Here is a 21569-nt window from a genome sequence, read left to right as displayed (position 1 = left end):
CAATCTTAATTAGTTTCATCTTGCATTAAATTGGGTTACTACATTGCATTAAAAATGACAATTTATATGGTTGTTAGGTACTAATACATTGAATAGTGTTTCTCTTGATATAATAATGGAAAAGAATCTACTAAATTTGACTAAAATTAATACTCTATTTAATTAAATATATAAATCGAGAATGTTAATGGGTAGATGTGAAGCTTAATTTAATATATAAATGGAGAATGTTATATAATTAATTAAATAATTTTTTTTAAAGAAATAATAAAGAGAAATTTTGACAACTGTGAGTGTGTGTGAAGTGGTGTAATTATTAGAGATGTTGGTCTCTTTTTTTGAGAAGTATTTTTAATTAAAAATGTTTGATTGCTTTGTTTACAAGTTGGGAGTTGGGAGTTGGAAGCTGTGCTTGACACAGATTTTGTTCTCAAATGATCTTTCTTTCACGTTCTCTTCCCTATCATATATAATTAAAATTATTTGTAAATTTTTAGAAAATTTTAAAATGTTTATCATATTAAAAATAAGATTTAAACAATTATTTATCACAAGTATAATTTCTCTCATATTACAATTATTTTAATATTGTTATAATTTTTTAATAACAACTCTTTTTTAATATTATGATTTTTTTATTATACTTATTTTAATAATATTTTCAAAAAGTAATTATATAATTTTTAATTACGTTATATTTTAAGAATTATTACACAATATTATTATAATTTTTTTAACAAAAACTATTTATTAATGTTACAATTTTTTAATAATAACACTTTGAGTTTGTTAATATAAACATTAACCAAAATAATACTTATCATTTGTCACAAATAAAATCTAAATGTAATTATAAATTCATAAAATCTAATAATACAATTCTTACATTAACCAAATTAAATATTAATACATGTGTGACAAATATCAAATTGGTGTGAAGAATCTGTAGCTTGCATCATTAACATCATTGATGGACTCACTATTGACTATACTAAATTTAACCAAAACTAAATTTAACCCAACTTGAGGTCGGAGAATGTCTCGTCCGGAGATGGCCATGGCCACATCTCCGACCTCAAGTTGTATTGAATCTAACAGGGAGGACATTTTGTTTATTATGATAAAATTGACCGTTTACAACTTGACAAAAATTGTCAAAAAATTTGTAAAGTGCGGCATTTAGTAATCCATAAGTAAGTTTAAGAAAATAGAGGATCCAAAATAAGAGAGAGAGCCAGCCGAAAAGAGGAATTAAAATACAGAGTAGCAAAACCGAAGCGAGAGCACCAAACAAGAAGCTGAACTTTGTTGAAATGGAAATGATCTCAGTATTCTCGTTTGTTGCATTATTATTCTGCTGCAGTGTTGCGTAGTTCCATGAGAAGACATAAGCAATGAAAGCCACAAAAAATGCTGAGATCATTGTTAGAATTTGTGAATAAGGTGAATGAGGTTCCATCCCAAAACCAATTGGCAATGGGAGGAGTAGCCCATTCCTCTTATATATTCTATTTTCTTTCTACACATTAGCAATGTGGGACTCTCTAACATCCCCCCTCAAGATGGTAGCTATTTTATTTGCTCACCATCTTGGACAACTCGATCATAAGCGGCTCTTTTTTGGCTCACTATCCCTGATCACAAGTGGCTCTTTTTGCTCTACTTTTCGGATCGGTATTTTTTGGATTTTTGGTGGCTCTTTTTTATTTTTGGCTCACTATCCCCGAATCACGAGTGGCGTTTTTTGACTTTGGCTCTTGGATCAAATTTTTTTTTTTTTGGCTTTTTGGTGGCTCTTTTTTTTTTTTCGGCTCTACTTCGATCGGTTTATTTTTTGGGGTTGAATAGTCGCTAGAGTTTTTTTTTTTTGTTTTGCTCTGATACCATGTTAGAATTTGTGAATAAGGTGAATGAGGTTCCATCCCAAAACCAATTGGCAATGGGAGGAGTAGCCCATTCCTCTTATATATTCTATTTTCTTTCTACACATTAGCAATGTGGGACTCTCTAACAATCATCGCAAATTGTGTGTCGAATGGAGAAAAGGGCTTTGATTGAAATTTTATTTGGATAAAGGCAGCTAAGATAGATATGGTGAACATAATAATTGTATGATCCCACATTATTCGTTTCCTGATTTTACTTAAACCAGATCAAGTGTTTCCATGCTAGCTCCTAAAAAGAGTTATATTTTCTTTTTTTCATAAGTGAAAATAGTTATATAGTTGTGGGGGAAAGTCCTTCCTCAATGAAGACAAAAATGAAGTGAAGTCTGATTTTTTGGGGGAAAGTCCTTCCTCTTAAAATTAGTAATAGTCTGATTTTTTGGGGGAAAGTCCTTCCTCTTAAAATTAGTAATAGTCTGATTTTTTGTTTCACACCGGACAATAACAAATTTCTAAAGTTTTTTTATAACTCTTAAAATTCCACACAAAGATTATAATGAAATATGAAGTGAGGCCCTACCTGTTGAACAAATATTTGTGTAGAATATTACACAAATATTTATGATATTTTGTCATGAATCATAACTTTTTATTTTTATTTTTAAATTTAGATTTTAAGTTTGCTAGTGCCACATATAATCAAATAACATATATATTTAATTATTTACCCTAATTAATATGGAAAAAAAAATAGAATGTTAATTTTCAATATATAAAGATAAATAAAAATAAAAAGTAATCTAATAGTTATATAAATGATACTTTTTATCACCATAGAAATAATTTGGAACCTTAAAAAATGCAATAACAAAAAATAACATAGTAAAACAAAAAAATTATCCAGATACTTTCTCTGAACACTATAGAAGTAACTATAAAAGTAATTTAAAACAATTAATAAAGATAATGATAGAAGGAAACTACTTATTTTAACATTATTAAAATAACCTAAATAATTACATGCATAACAAATAGTAACCTAGTACTTTTAAATGCCATAAAAACTAACATATGTCAGAGACAACATCACAAAGTAACCCGATACATTTTTAATACCACTACCATTACACATGTAGTCTATTGGCAACATCAAAAAGTAACATAATATTTTTTTAACTCCACTACCATTACACAAGCAACTTATTGGCAACATCAAAAAGTAACTCGATGATTCTAAAGTAACCTGGTACCTAGAATATTAGTTGTGTACTATTTTGACTGATTTTAATGCAAACATAACATTTTTTTTTTTCATTTTTGTCTTTTATTATATTTTTGAAAGTAACTTGGTACTTGAAATATTAAATTTTCTTGTTCTTCTATATTTTTTTACACATGTAACCTATTAATAATATCAAAAAGTAACCCGATATTTTCTAAAGTAACTTGGTACCTGGAATATTGAATTTTGTTAGTAACATAATTTTCTATCTTTTGTCTTTTATTTTACTTTCTAGAGTAATATTTGGTACCTAAAATATAAAATTTTGTTGATGTGCTATATTTTTTACACATATGTAACCTATTCGCAACATCAAAAAGTAACTCAATATTTTCTAAAATAATTTGATACCTGAAATATTAAATTTAGTTGATGTGTTATATTTCTTACACAATGTAACTTATTGACAAATCAAAAGTAACTTGATGTTTGCTAAAGTAACTAGAACCTGAAATATTAAATTAGGTTTAGTGTGTTATATTTTGACTGATTTTAATGCAAAAGTAACATGTTTTTTTGTTTTTGTCTTTTTGTCTTTTATCCTGTTTTCTAAAGTAACTTGGTACCTGAGAATTTAAAAAATTATCATTGCATTCTTTTATAAAATATAATATCAAAATGTTAATTTATATTCAAATAAATAAAAAAATACTTTGTAACGATTAAATCAAAAATAAAATAAACCGTCTACAAATATTAATATAAAATAGATTTTTTTAAAGAAAAAATAAAATATAAATTTAAACTAAGAAAGAATAATTATGTAGAGTTAAAATAAATAAAATAATTATAATATAAAAATAATATAAATGTATATATATTAATGATTTGCTTTAAAAAAATATTAAAAATCTCTAAACATAAGTTAATAAAATGAAAATGTGGCTTTATTTAATAAAAACTTAAAAATATAGAAATATTTTTGCATACAACTAACTTAAATTGTAAAAAAACCATAAGTTAAATCAATCTCTAATTTTTTCATATTTATATAATGGGGATTTATGTAATCCCTCACTTGTGATTTGAAGTGTGAGATCCCTCACATAAGACAAATTTTATTTACTATAGTTTCAGGTTAAATTTTTACTTTTGACCGTTTATAACAAGTTTGGTGACTGTTTTCAATAGTTATATTGAGAAATAAATTATTTTTATATTGATTTATTTTTTTGTTTTTAAATGACATTTAATTTTGAGGGATAAAATTGCCAATTTAGTTTTTTCTATTGTTTGGAGAATTGTATGGATAACAAGGAGAAATGTATCTTGAAAGAAGAAATTTGTATTATTGAATTGTGTGAGTTCCAGAATATTTAATCAAACTAGAGTGATTACTCCAAAATTTCTATTGCATATATATATATATATAAAAATAAATATATTTTGCTGGGATATATATGATTTTGTCTCGTTATTGTACTTTCACGGATTGTAATTCGTGATGTACGACAGCCGTCAGATGAGGGAGTTATTTGATCTGACAGCTGAGATTGATCTAGGGGTAATTAGGGTTAAAAAGTAGAAACGTACCCTGACACTTATTTAATGTACCTTGAGACCCATTTAATGTACCACGGAATACATTCCGTGAAAGTACATCACGGGACAAAATCATATCCCATATTTTGCTAACAAGGAAAACAAAATTATATCTAATATTACGGATATATTGAAGCAACAATATATATCTCCTAATTGAAGAGACTAAAAAATTTAATTTTTAACTGATAATTGGATTTGTTCACAAATTAGTTTAGTTGGATATTTATTTTTCTCGAACCTAGTATTCTATTTAAAAAAATCTCAAAATTAAACCAAACCAATTAAATGCTCAAATAAAACTAAATCAACTTATAAACAAATTGGTTTAGTTTGAAACCATATTTGTAATTCGTAATTGCTCTTATGTTTTAAGTAATTATTCTTTTTCTTACTAAATTTTTTTTTATAAAATTTTTAATACATAAATATTAGCAATAAAAATATATCTTCAAAATAATATTAAGCCAATATCAATATATAGCTTAAAATTGTTCCCAGATATCAATATTTTATAAATAAAAAATATTAAGCAATGAAAAAAATATATGGAAATATTGGTACTAGAACTTCATGGATATATCAGAGGTATTTTCAATATCAACAGAAATTTAAGAAAATTTAAAAATATCTTAAATATTTGTCTAACAATATGAAAAATATTGATATAACACGCAAGTGCACTTATTATTTTTACAAATAACTCGAATAAAGTGTGATTGTTTTCACGAGATTTGTAGCTAAGTACCAATTAATTAAATTCTTATTTCTATTTGGCAATCAAAAATTAGATTTTAAACTAACAAAGAAATAACAAAAATTGAAAAATGAAAGCAATAAACAAGATTTGAAAAAAGATTTAAATTCATATTCATACATTGTAACGGTACAAGAGAACTAAGATAATACGTTGTGAATAAAATGGTCAGGAACTATAATAAACAGTTGCTAATACGTTTTACTGATGCACGTCACTTGGTGTGAGAAATTTTGATTCAGATTGTTGATGTAGTTTGGATCTCGATAAAAGTATTGTATATAAGAAAGATTATATATAACAGGACCAACATGCAATTAGCCTGTCTTTACTATAAGGACCAGCTTAAATTAGCCTAAATTCTCAGAAATCATGAACTCTTGTTCATGTTATTAGATTTTTTGATTCGCTTGCTAAAATCCTTCAGAGACAAGATTCATAACTTTTATTTTGGGAGTCTAATAATGTAGATGGCTAGGAACTTGATTTGTTCCCTTTAAGTGTTAATTCTGGGACTGAAAAGCTATGCACAAATTTAGGTCGTAAAGTAGATTTTACTAGTCAGTTAATGGTACTAAATGATAAAGAGGTAATTAGAAGGGTGAAATAGTAATTTGACCAATTCCAATTATGAACCAATACAAGGAGGGTAAACTACTGGTATTGATTATATCAATGGACACTGTAAGTAACTCACTAAATATAAGTAACCAATATATGCAAAGAGCTGACTATTGGGTTCCTTAAAAGGTATTATGCTCGTGCATTAAAGCAGTTGGACAATAGAGGACCACCATTCGTACAGGACACGTGTTGCCAAAAGGTTTAACCTTGAAAAATAAATTCCTGGAATAATCGTCTAAAAAAGGTGTAGGGGTGTGCGCACTACCATGGTTTGACACAGGGAACAAGATATGACCGTGTTAGAAAAAGCATAACCGTCGCTCGGCGATCCGGGTATATCCTCAAGGTAGATGTCCGCATCTCTTTTGGGCGATCAACGTCCGTGATAGGCCTTTCGAGTAACCTTCTGGGTATCACTTTAGGCCAAATTTGATCATGGGCACTCCAAAACTCGGAGTAGGGGTAAGCCTTCCATGCCTAGGATGGCATGCTGAGGCTAGGTAAATCTCCGTGTATCCTTTGGTCTTAATTTATTCTGGATTCGCGGGGCCTCTCCATGATTCATTAATTAAAGGACTTTATTAAGTCTAATTAATAAATAAGTTAAATAGAAATTTTATTTGATAATTAATTTTAATTATTAAATAAATAGTTTTGACATTTAAAAAATTAAAATTAGAAAATATGGTATTTGTGAAAGAAAAGATAAATTATTGAACAAAATGGCAAAATTGTCACTAGTGGGGCCCATTATATGGTCGACCACTTTAGGAGAATTTTTGGCTAATTTTTATCATTTTTTAATGCCATATAATTAAATCTAACCCTAGGAGAAATCCTATATAAGGAATAAGATGACTCTCATTCTCATCCAACCTATTATTCTAATTTTTTAACTTTGTGAGACAACTAGAGACTTGAGAGTCTCCTTCTATAGAATTCGAATCTCCCTCTCTCTCCTTCTTCTTTATTTTCGAGCATTATAGTGAAAGAGTACATGCCCACCCATAGCAATTCAAGTACTCAATCATAGTGTGTAAGACTATGAAGAATCCAACACTTGAAGGAGAATTGAGCTCAGATCTTGATAATACTCTACGACAGAAAGGAACAAGGGTTAGAGATCTGAGTGGAAGGAGACATATTATTTTGCTGCAACCAATGTAAGGTTTTCTTAACTTTAAATGTGTTTAATTCCATTGTTTTAGAGAATTCATATTTAGAGTGTTAATCAACATGCATGTTAGTAAATTTAGATCCTGATAAAATATTTCCAACAAGGAGACCATCCATAAAAGCAAGAAGTATTACCTCGGGGAGCCCCTTCTTCAACCACGGCGACTTCCCGAGTGGTTACATTATTTAAATAATAGATGCAAGCGATGTAGTCGCGGTCCTCTTCATCCTCAAGCACTGGAACTTGCTGCCATGTAGGGTACTTGGGGTCCTTATAGCCATAGTGCATTGATCTTTTCCGAGAAGACTGCAGGACTTCAAGTTATGGTCATGAAGCAGGAAATCAGCTGTTCGTAAGCCAAAATTCTATCACAAGATTAGGGCTTAGTAATTAGGGTAAATGCTATTTTGGACCCTGTGTTTTGCAAAAGTTACCGATTGGACCCTCTGTTTTGTTAAATGACAAAATGGACCTTGTATTTTCTAAAATAGTAAAAATAGGACCCTGAACTGATTTTTTATCAAAAGAAAATTTAATAAGAATCCGATGTAAAAGTGTTATGACAAAACTGTTTACATTTTCTGTATTTGTTTATATTTTCAAGTTAGTTATATTAAAAAAAATTGTCAAAAATTAAGCTCAGGGTCCTATTTGTACCATTTTAGAAAATACATATTTTGTCATTTAACAAAACAGAGGATCCAATTGGTAACTTTTGTAAAACATAAGGTCCAAAATAGTATTTACCCTGGTAATTATGAGTGTAGTACAAATTCAATGAATTACTCAAATATGAGCAAAGTGAAACAAAACAAACACATTACAAAATTAAAGTTAAATATTCAACAAACAAATAAAATTAAAGTTTATGTTTTTTTTAATAAAATGTTAAGGTTAATTAAAGTTAATTACATTTATTTTAATATTAATTTATGTTTATTTTGCTAAAAAAAACCGCAATTTTTTATTTAATAATATCACCAAATTATTAAATATCCACTATTATGTAAAATTATATATGAGAAAGGAAGATATAAATTCAAATAAGAACAAATTTTCTCCAAAATTTTCTCTAAGGTTGCCTAACTTTTTGCTTTTTCAAAAATAATTAATGGTTGAGAATAAATAGAGGAATCACACACCACAAAATAAAGTGAAGTATTACATAATTAGCCTTATATAATTTAAGGAAAAAATACATATTTTACGTAATCCCATAACAATCGTCATCGAATAAAATCCACACTGACACTAAATTTTGAGTTTAAATCAACTACCAAAAATTTTCAAGATTAGAATTTTGAGCTGTTTATTAAAATTTTGGTGATCTGGCAAAGCACATAAAAAACATAACATAAATAAAAGACGCGTATTTTGCAAAAAAAAAATAATAAAAGACGCGTGGGGTTTTTTTTTTTTTGAGTGTAAAGACGCGTGGGTTACACGCGTTGGTGAAAGGAAAAACATATAAGATAAATTCTCTTATATGTATATTGTTCTATATATATCACGTTTTTCCTTTTTTTTTTTTTTTTTTTTTTTGTTTTTTAAATGAATTGTTTTATGACCAATTATATAAAACCTCACTAATATTTGAGGGATGTGAAACCTCAATATATTTTAGGCTAATTAGTAATTTTTCCTTTCGAACTTTGACATGTACTAAATTGTGCCCCCTGAACTTTTTTGGCCGTTAAAAATTCTCCTCGAACTATTGAAATTGTTAAATTTAAGGACTTTTGTCTAATTTTAGTAAAAAAATTCTAACATGGATAAAAGTTCAAGGGGCATTATTTAGTACATATCAAAGTTTGAGGGGCATGATTTGGTAAATATCAAATTTTGGGGAGCATGATTTAGTACATAAACAATCATTGAAACAGTAAATTGAATGAAATTAGACAAAAGTCCTTAAATTTAACAATCTCAATAGTTCGAGGGGAATTTTTAACGGCCAAAAAAGTTCAGGGGTACAATTTAATACATGTCAAAGTTCAGGGGAAAAAATTACTAATTAGCTTATATTTTAAACCATTAGATTGATATAAAATATGTACTTTTGGTATCTTATGATTAAGATAGCTTCATTTATAGTAAAGGTATATGAATTTTAGCTGAAATTAGTAACCGGCCAATATTAGTGTACCATTATCTATTAAATAATTTTTTAAAATTAAAAAAGTAAGTACTTACTTAAAAAAAATGAATGAATAAATAAGTAGTAGTAGCACTTTAATTAAATTACAATAACCTATTTTTTTTCAAAATTACAGTGTAACTTATGTTATTTTTTTTTAAGTGACACATGTTATTACTAAATGTCATTTTATTTACTACTTGCTTGAGGCTAGCTCAAGAGAGCCTCAAGTGACCATAAGAGAATATGTGTGTGTTGGAGGTCCTGAGTTTGAGTCCCAAAATATACATTATAATATATAAACGCTTAAATTAAAAAAAAAAAAAAAATCTCATTTTATTTTGTTTTTTTTTTTCCTATTTTGTGCTTGTAATATTTCAAACTTCAATTATTTTATGATGTTCTAAAAATTTAGGTTTTTCTAATTAGATTTTGTTAGAAACAAATAATAAGTTAGTAAGAGATTATTGGGTAAGTCTACCATGCACTTAAAGGGTATTTCGGTAGACCTCTTATCTATTTTGACATCTAAGACAAGACCATCTCCAATAGATGGTGTATATTTTGGATTAAATTTGGCCTATTTTTTGTATTTGTCCTCCAATACACAATGTGCAAATTAGCTATAACAGTAAATATTACCATTAATCGCCGCACGCGAAGCGCGGCCTGTTTCCTAGTATCTATATAAAGAAGAGATATGAAGCGATGATGTGACATTTTAAAATTACTCCAAATACTTTTAATTATTTTCTCCTTAATTAATCTCACTTTTTAATTTTTTATTAGGGTAAAATGATTTAAAATACAATTTTATCCTTAATCTTCTCTTCTTTTTTAATAATTTATAAATATTTATATACAATTCAAAAAAAATTAATTATTTTAATTTTTTCATTAAAAAGAAAAATACACGTTAAGTATATAAAATAATTATATATGTTAACAAGTCTTTTTAAATAGTTTGGATATTTTTTTTCAAAAAATTAATTATTCTAATTTTTTTTCTCAATTAGTTTTTTTTTTCTTTAATTTAGTATTAGGTTCTTCACTATAATATTATTTTCATAATTTTTTTTTTGATAAGTATATTATTTTCATAGTTGATTATTAAGTATTATGAAATTCTTTTCTCAACAGGTACATAACTTTTTTTAATATTTGATATGATTTTATTATTTACAACAATCAAATTAATTAAATATAACTATTATAATGTTAACTATATATAGATATTAAAGTACTAGTATTTTGTTATATACACAACTTATAGTACATAACAAGATAACATCTAACTAAACTACACAATATTAGTATGTGAGTATATGATATTTACTCTGAATATAAATTATTATTCATTATATGAAATATTGCTCCATATATATAAATTAATTTTCTAAATATATTCTGTACAAGTTAGTTCACGGAATAAATTATTATTCATTGTATGCATATATTGCTTCATATATATACAAGTTAGTTCATAGATATAAATTATTACTCATTGTATGCATATATTGCTCTATATTTATACAACTAAATTCTTGGATATAAATTATTACTCATTGTATGTATATATTGCTTTCTATATATACAAGTTAGTTTCTGAAAATCTAAATTTACTAAATAAATGAATTATATTAAGTTTACATTTTGAATCCTACACAAAACAAAAGTCATAATTTTACTAAATTATCCACCCATTAAATAATAGGAATAATTGCGGCAAAAGTTTCCAAAAATTTAGATTTGATGCAGATTAGTCCCCAAGGTGACATTATCTGTAAGTCCGTTGGTTCCTTTTTTAACTGATCCGTTAAACTCAAACAAAGTGCCACGTGTCAATTTTTTATTGGTCCAAATAATAATTTTAATTAAAAAAATTAAAATAAAATAAAAATTAAAAAATATATTTTAAAATTATAAATTTATTTTATTATATATTTTCTTTTGTTTTTTTCATTTTTTTTTTCTTGTTTATCTTTTTCATCATCCCAGCCAAACACGAGAGTTCAACCGTAGCTCCACCACGATTTGTGGCCTCCATTCATGGCCTGCGGTGACCGGAGCACCACCACTGTCGCCCACATCCGAGAAGGAGAAAAGGAGAAAGACGGACAGGAAAGGCGCTCGAGGGTGGACTGTCAGGGTTCGGGTTTTGATTTTTCTAGGTTCGACGAGAAGAGATAAAGACGAGATAGAGAAAGGGTGGGCTCATGAGATCGGGCAGGAGGGAGAACTGGGTTTTGGGATCTGGTGTTGCAAGTTTGTTTTTTTACAGAAAAAAACCCCAAAACATAGTGTTGTTTTTAGGCCAGATCCGTGGTGTATGCGCGAGGAGGAGATGAACTCTTGGTGGTCTTCGACTGTGAAGGCTAGATCTGTGGTGGTGGCCTCCATTTTTGACGACGAAAGGCAAAGCTTCGTCAATGGCAAAAGAACAACCCAACCTCAGCACTTTTGGTTCTTAATACATATATGAATCATAACACACAGTATCTTATCACACATTGTCATCACATACGATAATCTACTCTCACTCATACTGATCAGACATGAAGTGTAACCTATCCTACCTCGAGCTATTCTCACACTCGACTATATTACATATTAAAATAATTTAAATATTATTATAAATTAAAATAATTTTTTTATTTATTATTTTTTATTATTATATAAAAAAAATATTATAATAGAACTGCACAAAAAACAGCTATATTCCTTAATTTATTTTAAAAAATAGGTAAAGAAATTGTTGAAATGCTCTTAAAGCACTAATAGCTCATAAAGTATAAATATAAATAAATATTGTTAAAAAGAAACTCCATCAAGCTAAAATAGTTCAAAATTTTAACTCAGTGTTTCTTCAAATATTGTATTCTGAATGCTAATTATTCAATGAAGTTATTATTTCATTTTTAAAAAAAAAAAAAAAAAAAAAATATTGTATTTTAACATATATGTAAATATTGATATATTTTTTAAAAAATTCTTATAGCATTAATTACAAATAGAGCAGTAATTAACCGATTATTTTAATTTAAATATTCATTTAAATATCAGAAAACTATTTTACAAATTCAATTTTAAATATCTTTGCAAAAAAAATAAAATTATATACTTCCATTTCTGGGAAAGAAAAATTCAAACTTACAAATTTAAAATATACATTTTTTTTTTCAAAAGACCAAAAACAAATACTAAATTTGCAGTTCAGAAACTTATTTACCAATTAAACTCTCTAACTTAGGACATCCTTTCTATATCGTTGAATAATGAAAAAAAAAAACATATATAATATTTTCCCATCAAACTTTGCCATTTAAGAGTTGAAGAGTTTGGTCTTAGAATAAGCTCTGTTTGTGTGTATATTCCTAATTCAGGGAAGGAATGAGAAACCATCAATGGCAGATCAATTTCGATTTCTTCATATACATCTTTGCCAAACTATATGATAGTCTCTAACCCCCAAATACATCAAAACCCCATTAAATCTTTACCTGTTAAATCTTTCAATTCTCCTTCGGCGTAGCTCATCTAGAGAAAGGCGATCATCCGAACCCCTCGAAAATGGAGGACTAAAACTCGATAAATCATCCCCATTCCTACTGGTGCCACACATCTCACATATGCTTAACAAGCCATAATTATCATAGGTGCAAGCAGGGCATCTCCAAGTGGCCTGAGATTCAGCTCTTCCTCGCCTATTCCCGCCCCCTCCAACATATCCCCTACCAGATATTCTTCGTCTCCTCCATCGAAACAAGTCCTTAACAATCCTCATTGGCCATGTTACAAAGCTCGTGAGACCTTGACTGAAAGCTCCAATGAGGATAGAGAGCGGGTCGGGTCCAGAAAAACTACCCTTCAACCGAAGATAAGCAATCCCAGCCAGAATTCCACCCAGATGACCGAGGAAGGAAACCCCGGGAACAAACATTTGGATAAGAATCAGTTCTGCCCAAGCAGCATAGCGAGATGGGACTATGAGTCCATAAACGTCGGTGTAGTTTGAAGACTGTGCGTTGAGGACTACTTTCATGGCAAATAAGACCCCGGAAAATCCAACTGCATACTCAGAGTAATATGGTTTTCCATAATCGAAGAACAATAGAAGCGACTTGGCAAGCAGAAGGGTTATTCCTTGGGACATTGCGAGCAAAGAAGCAACCATGGATGCGAATTCAACACTCGACATTGAAGTTTCGAGCTGAACGCCTTTCCATAAGAGTGACAACATGTTGTAAAACAAATGAGGCTCGCCAATGTGATAGAATGGCGACAAGAAAAATCGCTTCAAGTCCCCATACTGTTGGAATTAATCAACCATATCAAGCTAATAATTATAAATAGTCTACAAATTCAAAAGGTTTCAACAGTTCATAAAAATCAAAGAATTTCCAGACTTAAAATGATTATCAATGATCAAACTAATAATGATGATCACTCGTATCAAACTAATAATAACTCTACAAATTCAAAAACATAAAAAATCAAAGAATTCCCAGACTTAAAATGATTATCAAAGATCAAACTAATAATGATGATCACCCAATCATTACAAATTCAAAGAGTTTAATTGTGTCCAACAAAATCAGAGAATTCCCAGACTTAAAATGATCATCAATGATCAAACTACAAACCATACAATTAAATTGGTAAGGAAAGAAATTCTAAAACACCATGAAAAATATCAGTCCTACGCCTACCAAATAATTTCTCTGATTCTTTGATAAATTCTTCCTGTTTACTCAAATCATAAATTCAGTTAAATTGGACTGAAACTAAATCAGTGGGGAAAAAAATGCCCAATTAACAAGTTCTTTAATCATAATTATAGATATGTAATTGTTATATTGGATTAAGAACCTTAAGAACTCAGAAATTAAAAAACACACCAATTATCCCCAAATTTCTAATTCTTATACGAAAGTTAAATTTGAAAACTTTTGTATCTGAATTGAATATTACTGAATCAAAACAGCAGAAATAATAACAACAAGAATCAATCAAAACTCCTAAAGATCATAAAGGAAATCGGTACCTTGAAAATGAGACGAGGATTGAACCAGACTTCATCAATGGTAGGAAGAATCGAATCGAGAAAAGCAGGTCTCAAATAGATAAGACAATTAGCAGCCATAAGTCCGGCAGTGACGGGAGGCTTCCTCTCCAACCTTCGATAATGGAGGACGGTTTCAAGTGCCAGAAATGGCAACAAACCCCTGGTTCTACCGCCTCCTCTTCCCGCCATAGCAAAACAACTTTTATTAGCCCTAAAATTAAAAATGAGAGATCAATTTGGGAACTTTAGAGCGTTTAGAGTGTGGGTGTTTGAAGGTACAACAATGGCGGAAGGAAATGGTGTGAAATTCTTGGGCTTTAAGGAAAGAACAATCAATGGGTCTTTGGAGTGTTCTAGACACTTCACTTGTTCCTTCTATTTTCTCTCAAGTTTTCATTTTTGTTTTTTCTTTTTTAAATATAGAATAATAATTTAATAAATAATGAGTGTTAATTAATTATAACCTTTGTGAAAATACATCTCGAAATATTTTATTTTAATTTTTTTTTTTTCATAATAATATTTATTATAGTTACAATTTTAATTTAATTTTTTTTAACATATCTAGTAAATATATTTTTACGCTTCATGTCCTTTTTTACCTTTTTTTTACATTTTTATTTATTCTCAGTTATTTAAACTTTTTTACATTTTTTATTTTTCAATTTTACTTTTTCAAAAGTTCAATAATTACAAATATACCTTTACCATGCATATGTCATGTTTTATCCATTCTAACACCCCACCTCCTGCATATCTGTCCTATTCTTCTTCTTCTTTTTTTTCTTTTTTTTTCTCTGTTTCTCTTTCCTCTGTTCTTCAACCTCCATAGCCCACGATCACCCAGTCGAAGCCCTTACCCACATTTTTTCTCAACCTCCCATTTATGCCACTATCTCTATTTTGTTCGATAATCTCTGTAAGTTCTTCCTCCCCCATTGTGTTCTCTTCTTCTATAAATGACCACCACTAGAAGTGGTTCGAAGTCCCCATCTCCAGCTAAAAAAAATTCTAAAAATTCATATAAAGTTGATCTTAAGATGGGTTTGAAGCGCATTGCTAAGAAAGTAATGGGTGATGTTCCAGAGCCATCTGCTACTAAGAAAAGACCCTTTCCAAATAAGGTCGAGTCTCGTAAGGCAAAGAGAGCGAAACCTTCGAAGTCTACAAAGGATGTAAGTTTGGTTTTGTTGTTTTTCAATTTTTGTTTAGTTTTTTTCTAGTTGTTGTGTTTTTTCGTATTACATTTTGTGTTTTAAATTTTGCCCCCTTATTGTTCTAGGTTATATCCGATTCTGATTTTGAGAACGAAATGCATGATGGGAGAGAAAAGCCTAAAGTTAAATCCAAGGTATTATTACCTTGATTTTTATCATTTTATTGAGTTTGTTTTTACAGTAACTATTTTGTTTTTTTTTTTTTGTCAATGTTTTACTCGTTTATCATGACGGTTTTATGTATTCTGTCATTCTTTTTGTATTTCTTTTATGTATTTTTGTTGATGTTATTTTTGTGTTGTTATTGAGTTATTTTTTAGTTGTTTTTATATTCATCTATTGCTGTAGTTTTTTCTTTGTTGTTTTCTGGTTGTTGTATGGTTGATTATGATGTCACAGTCCCTGTTCCTAGAAAAAATGTATCGTCTTGAACTGATCCAATTGTGTGCGCAGATAGTTGTTGCTTGGAAGTTGTTGCTGGGTTGTTTCCAGATTGCTGCAAATCTGCCTGTGTTGAGTTGTTGTCATCCCAATGCCCATTGCTCTGTACCAAAATTTGTAATGGTTCCGTATCCTGAAATAATGTAAATTATTTATTTGTTTCAATTTCAGAAGTTGCAAACAACTATTTCAATCTGGCAAAACAACTACTAAACAACTCTTTCTAGCAACAACATTTGCAGATAACATTTTGATCTGGACGACTATTTTAATCTGTCAAATCAACTATTAAACAACTATTTTAAAGCATTCAGTAATTAATAAGAATAGATTCATCATTTCTCGTTTGCAGATTCCAAACAACCATTATTTTACTGGAAAACAACTTAGAAACAACTGTTTGCAGATTAAAACTCTGTAGCATATAATTATATGCATTAATATTTGTTTTATGCAAACCGTTGTTTTTTTGTTCAAATTCACCAATATTTTATTATTATTTCAATTTATTCCAGTTTTCCTCAATTAATAACAAATTCTCATTTATGTAGAATAAAAGATTGGAAGATGTTCATGAAGAAATTGTATTACCTTCAATTATTTCTCTGATTCAATCATGGGTGAGTTTCAATGATTACAGATCTCATTCTCTTCGATTCTTCTCCTCTGAAGGCGTTGGGCTTTTGACTTAATGTTGTTTTTGAGTTTTTTTTTTTTTGTACAACAATGGAGGTTGGATAATTTTTTTTTCCCTTTTTGTATTTGGATTTTCGGGATCTGAGTAGTTTTTCTTTGAGATCTACATTTTTTTAGATATGATTTTCCTAGTTTTGGAATGAAAATGGTTGAAAATGGTTGTTGGGGTTCTACAGCTGGGTCACGAAGAAGGAGGATCCCCTCCGTTTTTTTTTTTGCAGGTATTTTTGTAAATAACAACTTTTAGTTTCTATTTTTGTTTATTTTCTCTATGTAGGTCATAAATGTAATTTTTTTCCATTTTCAGTTTATTATAGAAAAAATCCCAAACATAAATATAAAAAAAAATTGTTGCCGATATCATAATTTTTTTTTTTTTGAAAAATTTAATACATACATTTTGTCATAAAAAATGAATAATTTAAAAATGGGTAAATAGTGGCATAAGTATTTAAAGTTTCAAGTTTGTAAGTGGCATAATCCCAATGTTTATTTTTAGCGGCATAAGTACCCAATGTTTGTAAATATATAGTATCAGTTACTTTCAAATGTTCCTTTAATAAATTCAGAACGGAGTCTGTCTTGACAAAACTGGAGGAAAATTACAGTTTTACAAATATTGGGTACTTATACCAAACTTTGGGTACTTATGCCGCTATTTACCCTTTAAAAAAATATAAAAAACAATTAAAAAAATTACAAAAATACAATATGCACGAAATTTTTAATATTTTTATGATTTTTTTTAGATTTTATTTACATAAAATACAATCTTTTTATGTATTTTTATGTTGTACTTTTATTTTTTTTGTTGTTGTTTTTTATTATTTGTATATTATTTTTTATGTTGTTTTGAATCTTTTGATGTTGTTCTCTTGTTACTTTTATGTAGTTTTCTTATTTATTTATTTTTTGTGTGTGTTTTTTATAGAATATCGTAAAAATGTAAAAAAAAAAAAAAAATTTAAAAATGTAAAAATTTTACAAAAATTATTAATTTATGTAAATATCCCTAAAAAAAATTGAAAAAAATATTCTAGGTGTGAAGGTTGAGTAAGAAGTTAATAGATGAAATTCCTCTAAATATATAAATGAATGAATGAAGAGTGCTAATTATAATTTTCGCGCCTGAAAATATGTGTCGAAATAATTAAAGGCGAAAACTCTCTCTATATATATAAATGAATGAGGAGTGCTAATTACAAAACCAATCGCAATTTTTGCAAAGTTATAGTGACTTTAACTAAGCTTAAAATTAAAGGGTTGCTTTTATTGTGTGGTGTAGCAGTAGGGATTGCGTATCTTTCTTTGCTTGGGTCAAGATTTCAAAACTCCCCACAACCCTTCTCGAAAAGGATTAAAGTATTGGCCCTTCTAAAGGTTAGCTTGTCGTATGTGGTGTCATCTGTGTGATAGAAACTATTTAGGTAGTTACCTAGTTATCGATGACTTAATCAAGGTAAGGTGAAGTATAAACCCTTATAGTTGACATGTGGTTTTTGAAATTGTTAAAATAACTGAAGAAGCAGTGAAGAGATTTACACTGTGTAATCACCTTATTTATATATATAAATAATAATGATACGTGCACACATAAATTATATATAAACATAATACATACATATATCACAAGTCACTTTTAATAAGTGAGACTATTTGCAATTACTTACCACATAAATGTGTAATATTTGTGTGTAAATCCTGTTGCACATATCATTACTTATATAAAATAAATAAATATTACCAATTTTCCATTTTGTTCTTTATCTTTAAAAGACTTCAGCTTTTCAATCACTAACTCCTAATGTTTTTTTTTTGAAATGAGAGCTGCAATGCAACAAAGGGATTTAAGCTCTCTTTTCTTATTAAGTAGCAAATTAACACAAAACCATTAATCCTACATATTAAAACTCAGTATATGATTATGAATATAAACTTGAGTAAGAGAAAAACATTAAAAAGAAAAATTAAAGGATGAATAATTCATTCCCAAATAATTAACATTACAATGACAGCAAAATTTTTGACTCAAAAGTAACTATAACATGTTCTACCTTAGCTACCTTGAACTAACTTTGACTTTTCAAATTTTTCAATCACATTAGCCACAGAACAGAATAGTCTTGAATCCAAGGCTAAAGAACAAACCACTGACTCTATGGATATGAGTTCTTCATGAAACCCGGGATGCAACACCAGAGCCGAAAAGTTCCCATCCAACACTAAACCGAGACATCTCGCAACATCTTCGAGCTTAGGAACCCAATCACAAGCCTTCAAACCGAACAAGGTTGATGCCTTTTGGCAAGGAACAGCTTGAGGAAACCTTTCATACTTCTTCAGCCACTTTCCCAAATACCGAATTAAGCTCTTCATCTCTTTCCCATTCAACTTGCTAAAGGCTGAAGATAAGACAACATCATCGATATTCACTGATGCCAATAGATAATGCAAACACAGCTCTTGAGAAGAGAAATTATCATATGCCAACATGAGCAAAACCGCAGCCTCCTTTGCGAGGATAGAATTTTCTACCGAGAGAGTTTTGTCAGTGGCTTTCTCCATGGCAAACAGTGCTTGTTTCTCCCATTCGTTTCGAACATTTAGCATGGTATTATCACTAGCAGCTTTTTTGGAAAAACTAAGGAAATACTTCAAGATGGCGAGCAACTCTGATGAGCCAAGATCAGATGCCTGTTTAATGCAATGACAAAGTAGGTCTGATCTCTCACTTGCTACGAGTTTAGGAACCAAACTAGGATAACAAGAATTTACAACAAGGCCATATGAAATCAAGGTCTCTACCAATTCCCAAATCTCAAAAACAATGCAGGCTTCCAAAACCAAAGCAGCAACATCTTTGCCCATACAGAACCCTACTTTCTCAACTAAGACCTTAGTATACCCACTGTTGGAAGAAGTAACCCTAATCGAAAGTCCAAGTTTCTCATTAACATTCTCAAGGAACGACTTCAGAGTCTCCAAAAATTCCTCTTTAGCAAAAGTAGTTGGATTTTTGAGCTTTCCCTGAAGCTTAGTAAAGAAATGCTTGCACAAGTCAATAATCTCAGAATCTAATTGAGAGATTTTCCATCCGGTAACCGGAACAGCAAGATTTGAGGCACACAATTCACTATCTTCTAGATTCAAATTGGGGAAAATGGAATCCGGGTCAAGAACAACTGGGTAATCTGGTGGAGTAGTGGGTGTTTGGGCACTGACTGTGGCCTTTGTTATCAGTTCAAGCAACGTCATTGCAGCTTAAAATGGCCAAATCTTAAACTTTCCAAAATCTGTATTCATTCAATAAAAGAAATGTATGAAGTCAAATTACCATTCAAACCCAAAAATTTAAAGGCCTCATTTGGAATCAGTAATTGGATAAATTACTTAATTGAAAAACTATAGAAATGGAAAAACTAACAATAGACAACAATGAAGAATATGGCAAGATCTAACCACTTTAACCTTAATCCCTAGTAAATTATTTCAACATTGAAGCATATCTCTCTTATCCCGTATCTCTTAACTATTAACAAATGTCTATCTAACCTTATTTTGTTTTGCTTTTAACAGATTCTTGGGTTTAAAGAGAATATACCCAATGAAAAGTTAACTTTAACAGTATTCTATATTACTAATTTACTAAAGACAATCTTAACAGCATTAGGCATGCACAGCACAAGTTACAAAATTTACAACATTTCCATGAACTTTTCAGAACCATTCTCAAATGGAAGAAATCTGAAATTCAAATTAACTGAAAGTGTAATTGCCTTTATACAGATACTTTAATTACTAAAAATATGACTACAACAGTACAAGCACATTTCAAAAACACTAACTATTTTTCATCTTGTGAAGAATTTTTCGAAAAAATATTGACACTCAAATAAATTTTCAAGCATAAAACTGTATACACCACAAAACAAATCATTATTCTTAAGAATAGGAATCAATCAGAGAATGTCTTTGAAATTTAGAAAACATCGTATTCAAGCTAACTAATCAGATTGGAGATAAACAGTAGCACTATTCGAAATTCAAAGCTAATTCAATACGAATCAACAAAAAAATAACATAATAAAACAAATATCGAAGGAAAAAGAAATTCATACCTATGAGTGAAGTAGTGATTATAGATTTTCAGTAACTGAGAGAGAGAGTTGAGATTTAGAAGAAGGTAAAGGTAGGTTCTTTTGGTTTGGGTCTGCTAAAACCCTAAAACCCTAATACAAATTGGGATTTGAGTTAAGGAAGAAGAGAGTTGGTTGTGTTGTTGTATGGGTTTGGGCTTATGATAATATGGGCCCGCTAATAAAATGGATTTGGGCTTATGATAATATGGGCCGGCCAATAAACTCGATTTGGGCTTACCATTGTCCAGGTAAAATAGAGGAAATTGCACTCTATACCCTTTTTATATTGTCCTCTTTTAGGGAAATTTTATTTACACCCCAAAAAGTTCTAAAGGCACCCCATTTTAATATTTTTTTATTTTATATAAAATTTATATTTTTAATTGTACTAATTTTTTTTAATTTTTTTCTTTCAATTCATATTCTTAAAAAATATACCTATCCAACAAAAATAAAGTGTATTTTAAATATTATGACAAAAAAATTAAAATAAAAAATTATGTGAAATTTTTTAAGAAAAAAATAAAAAAAAATACACAGGAGTTACAAAAAATTATAAAAATGAAATCAAAATAAGTATTGAAATTAACATAAAATAATGTGAAG

At 29.1% G+C, this 21569-nt stretch overlaps 2 protein-coding genes across 2 annotated transcripts; both read right to left on the bottom strand.

Moving 5' to 3' along the window:
• Positions 1 to 12500: 12500 nt before the first annotated feature.
• Positions 12501 to 14913, bottom strand: LOC115723344 (rhomboid-like protein 14, mitochondrial). Its single transcript, XM_030652787.2, has 2 exons — positions 14450 to 14913; positions 12501 to 13714 (listed from the first exon to the last, which is right to left on the bottom strand). The coding sequence occupies exons 1-2, from the start codon at positions 14657 to 14659 to the stop codon at positions 12902 to 12904; spliced, it is 1023 nt and encodes a 340-aa protein (XP_030508647.2). The 5' UTR covers positions 14660 to 14913; the 3' UTR covers positions 12501 to 12901.
• A 3865-nt stretch (positions 14914 to 18778) lies between these two features.
• LOC115724083 (uncharacterized) lies at positions 18779 to 21094 on the bottom strand. Its single transcript, XM_030653537.2, has 2 exons — positions 20943 to 21094; positions 18779 to 20117 (listed from the first exon to the last, which is right to left on the bottom strand). Exon 2 carries the CDS (start codon positions 20077 to 20079, stop codon positions 18880 to 18882), a length of 1200 nt encoding a protein of 399 aa, XP_030509397.2. The 5' UTR covers positions 20080 to 20117; positions 20943 to 21094; the 3' UTR covers positions 18779 to 18879.
• Positions 21095 to 21569: the final 475 nt, after the last annotated feature.

Source organism: Cannabis sativa, chromosome 9 (genome assembly GCF_029168945.1).
Source record: "Cannabis sativa cultivar Pink pepper isolate KNU-18-1 chromosome 9, ASM2916894v1, whole genome shotgun sequence".
Lineage (NCBI taxonomy): Eukaryota > Viridiplantae > Streptophyta > Magnoliopsida > Rosales > Cannabaceae > Cannabis > Cannabis sativa.
This window is presented reverse-complemented; position numbering and strand designations above follow the sequence as displayed.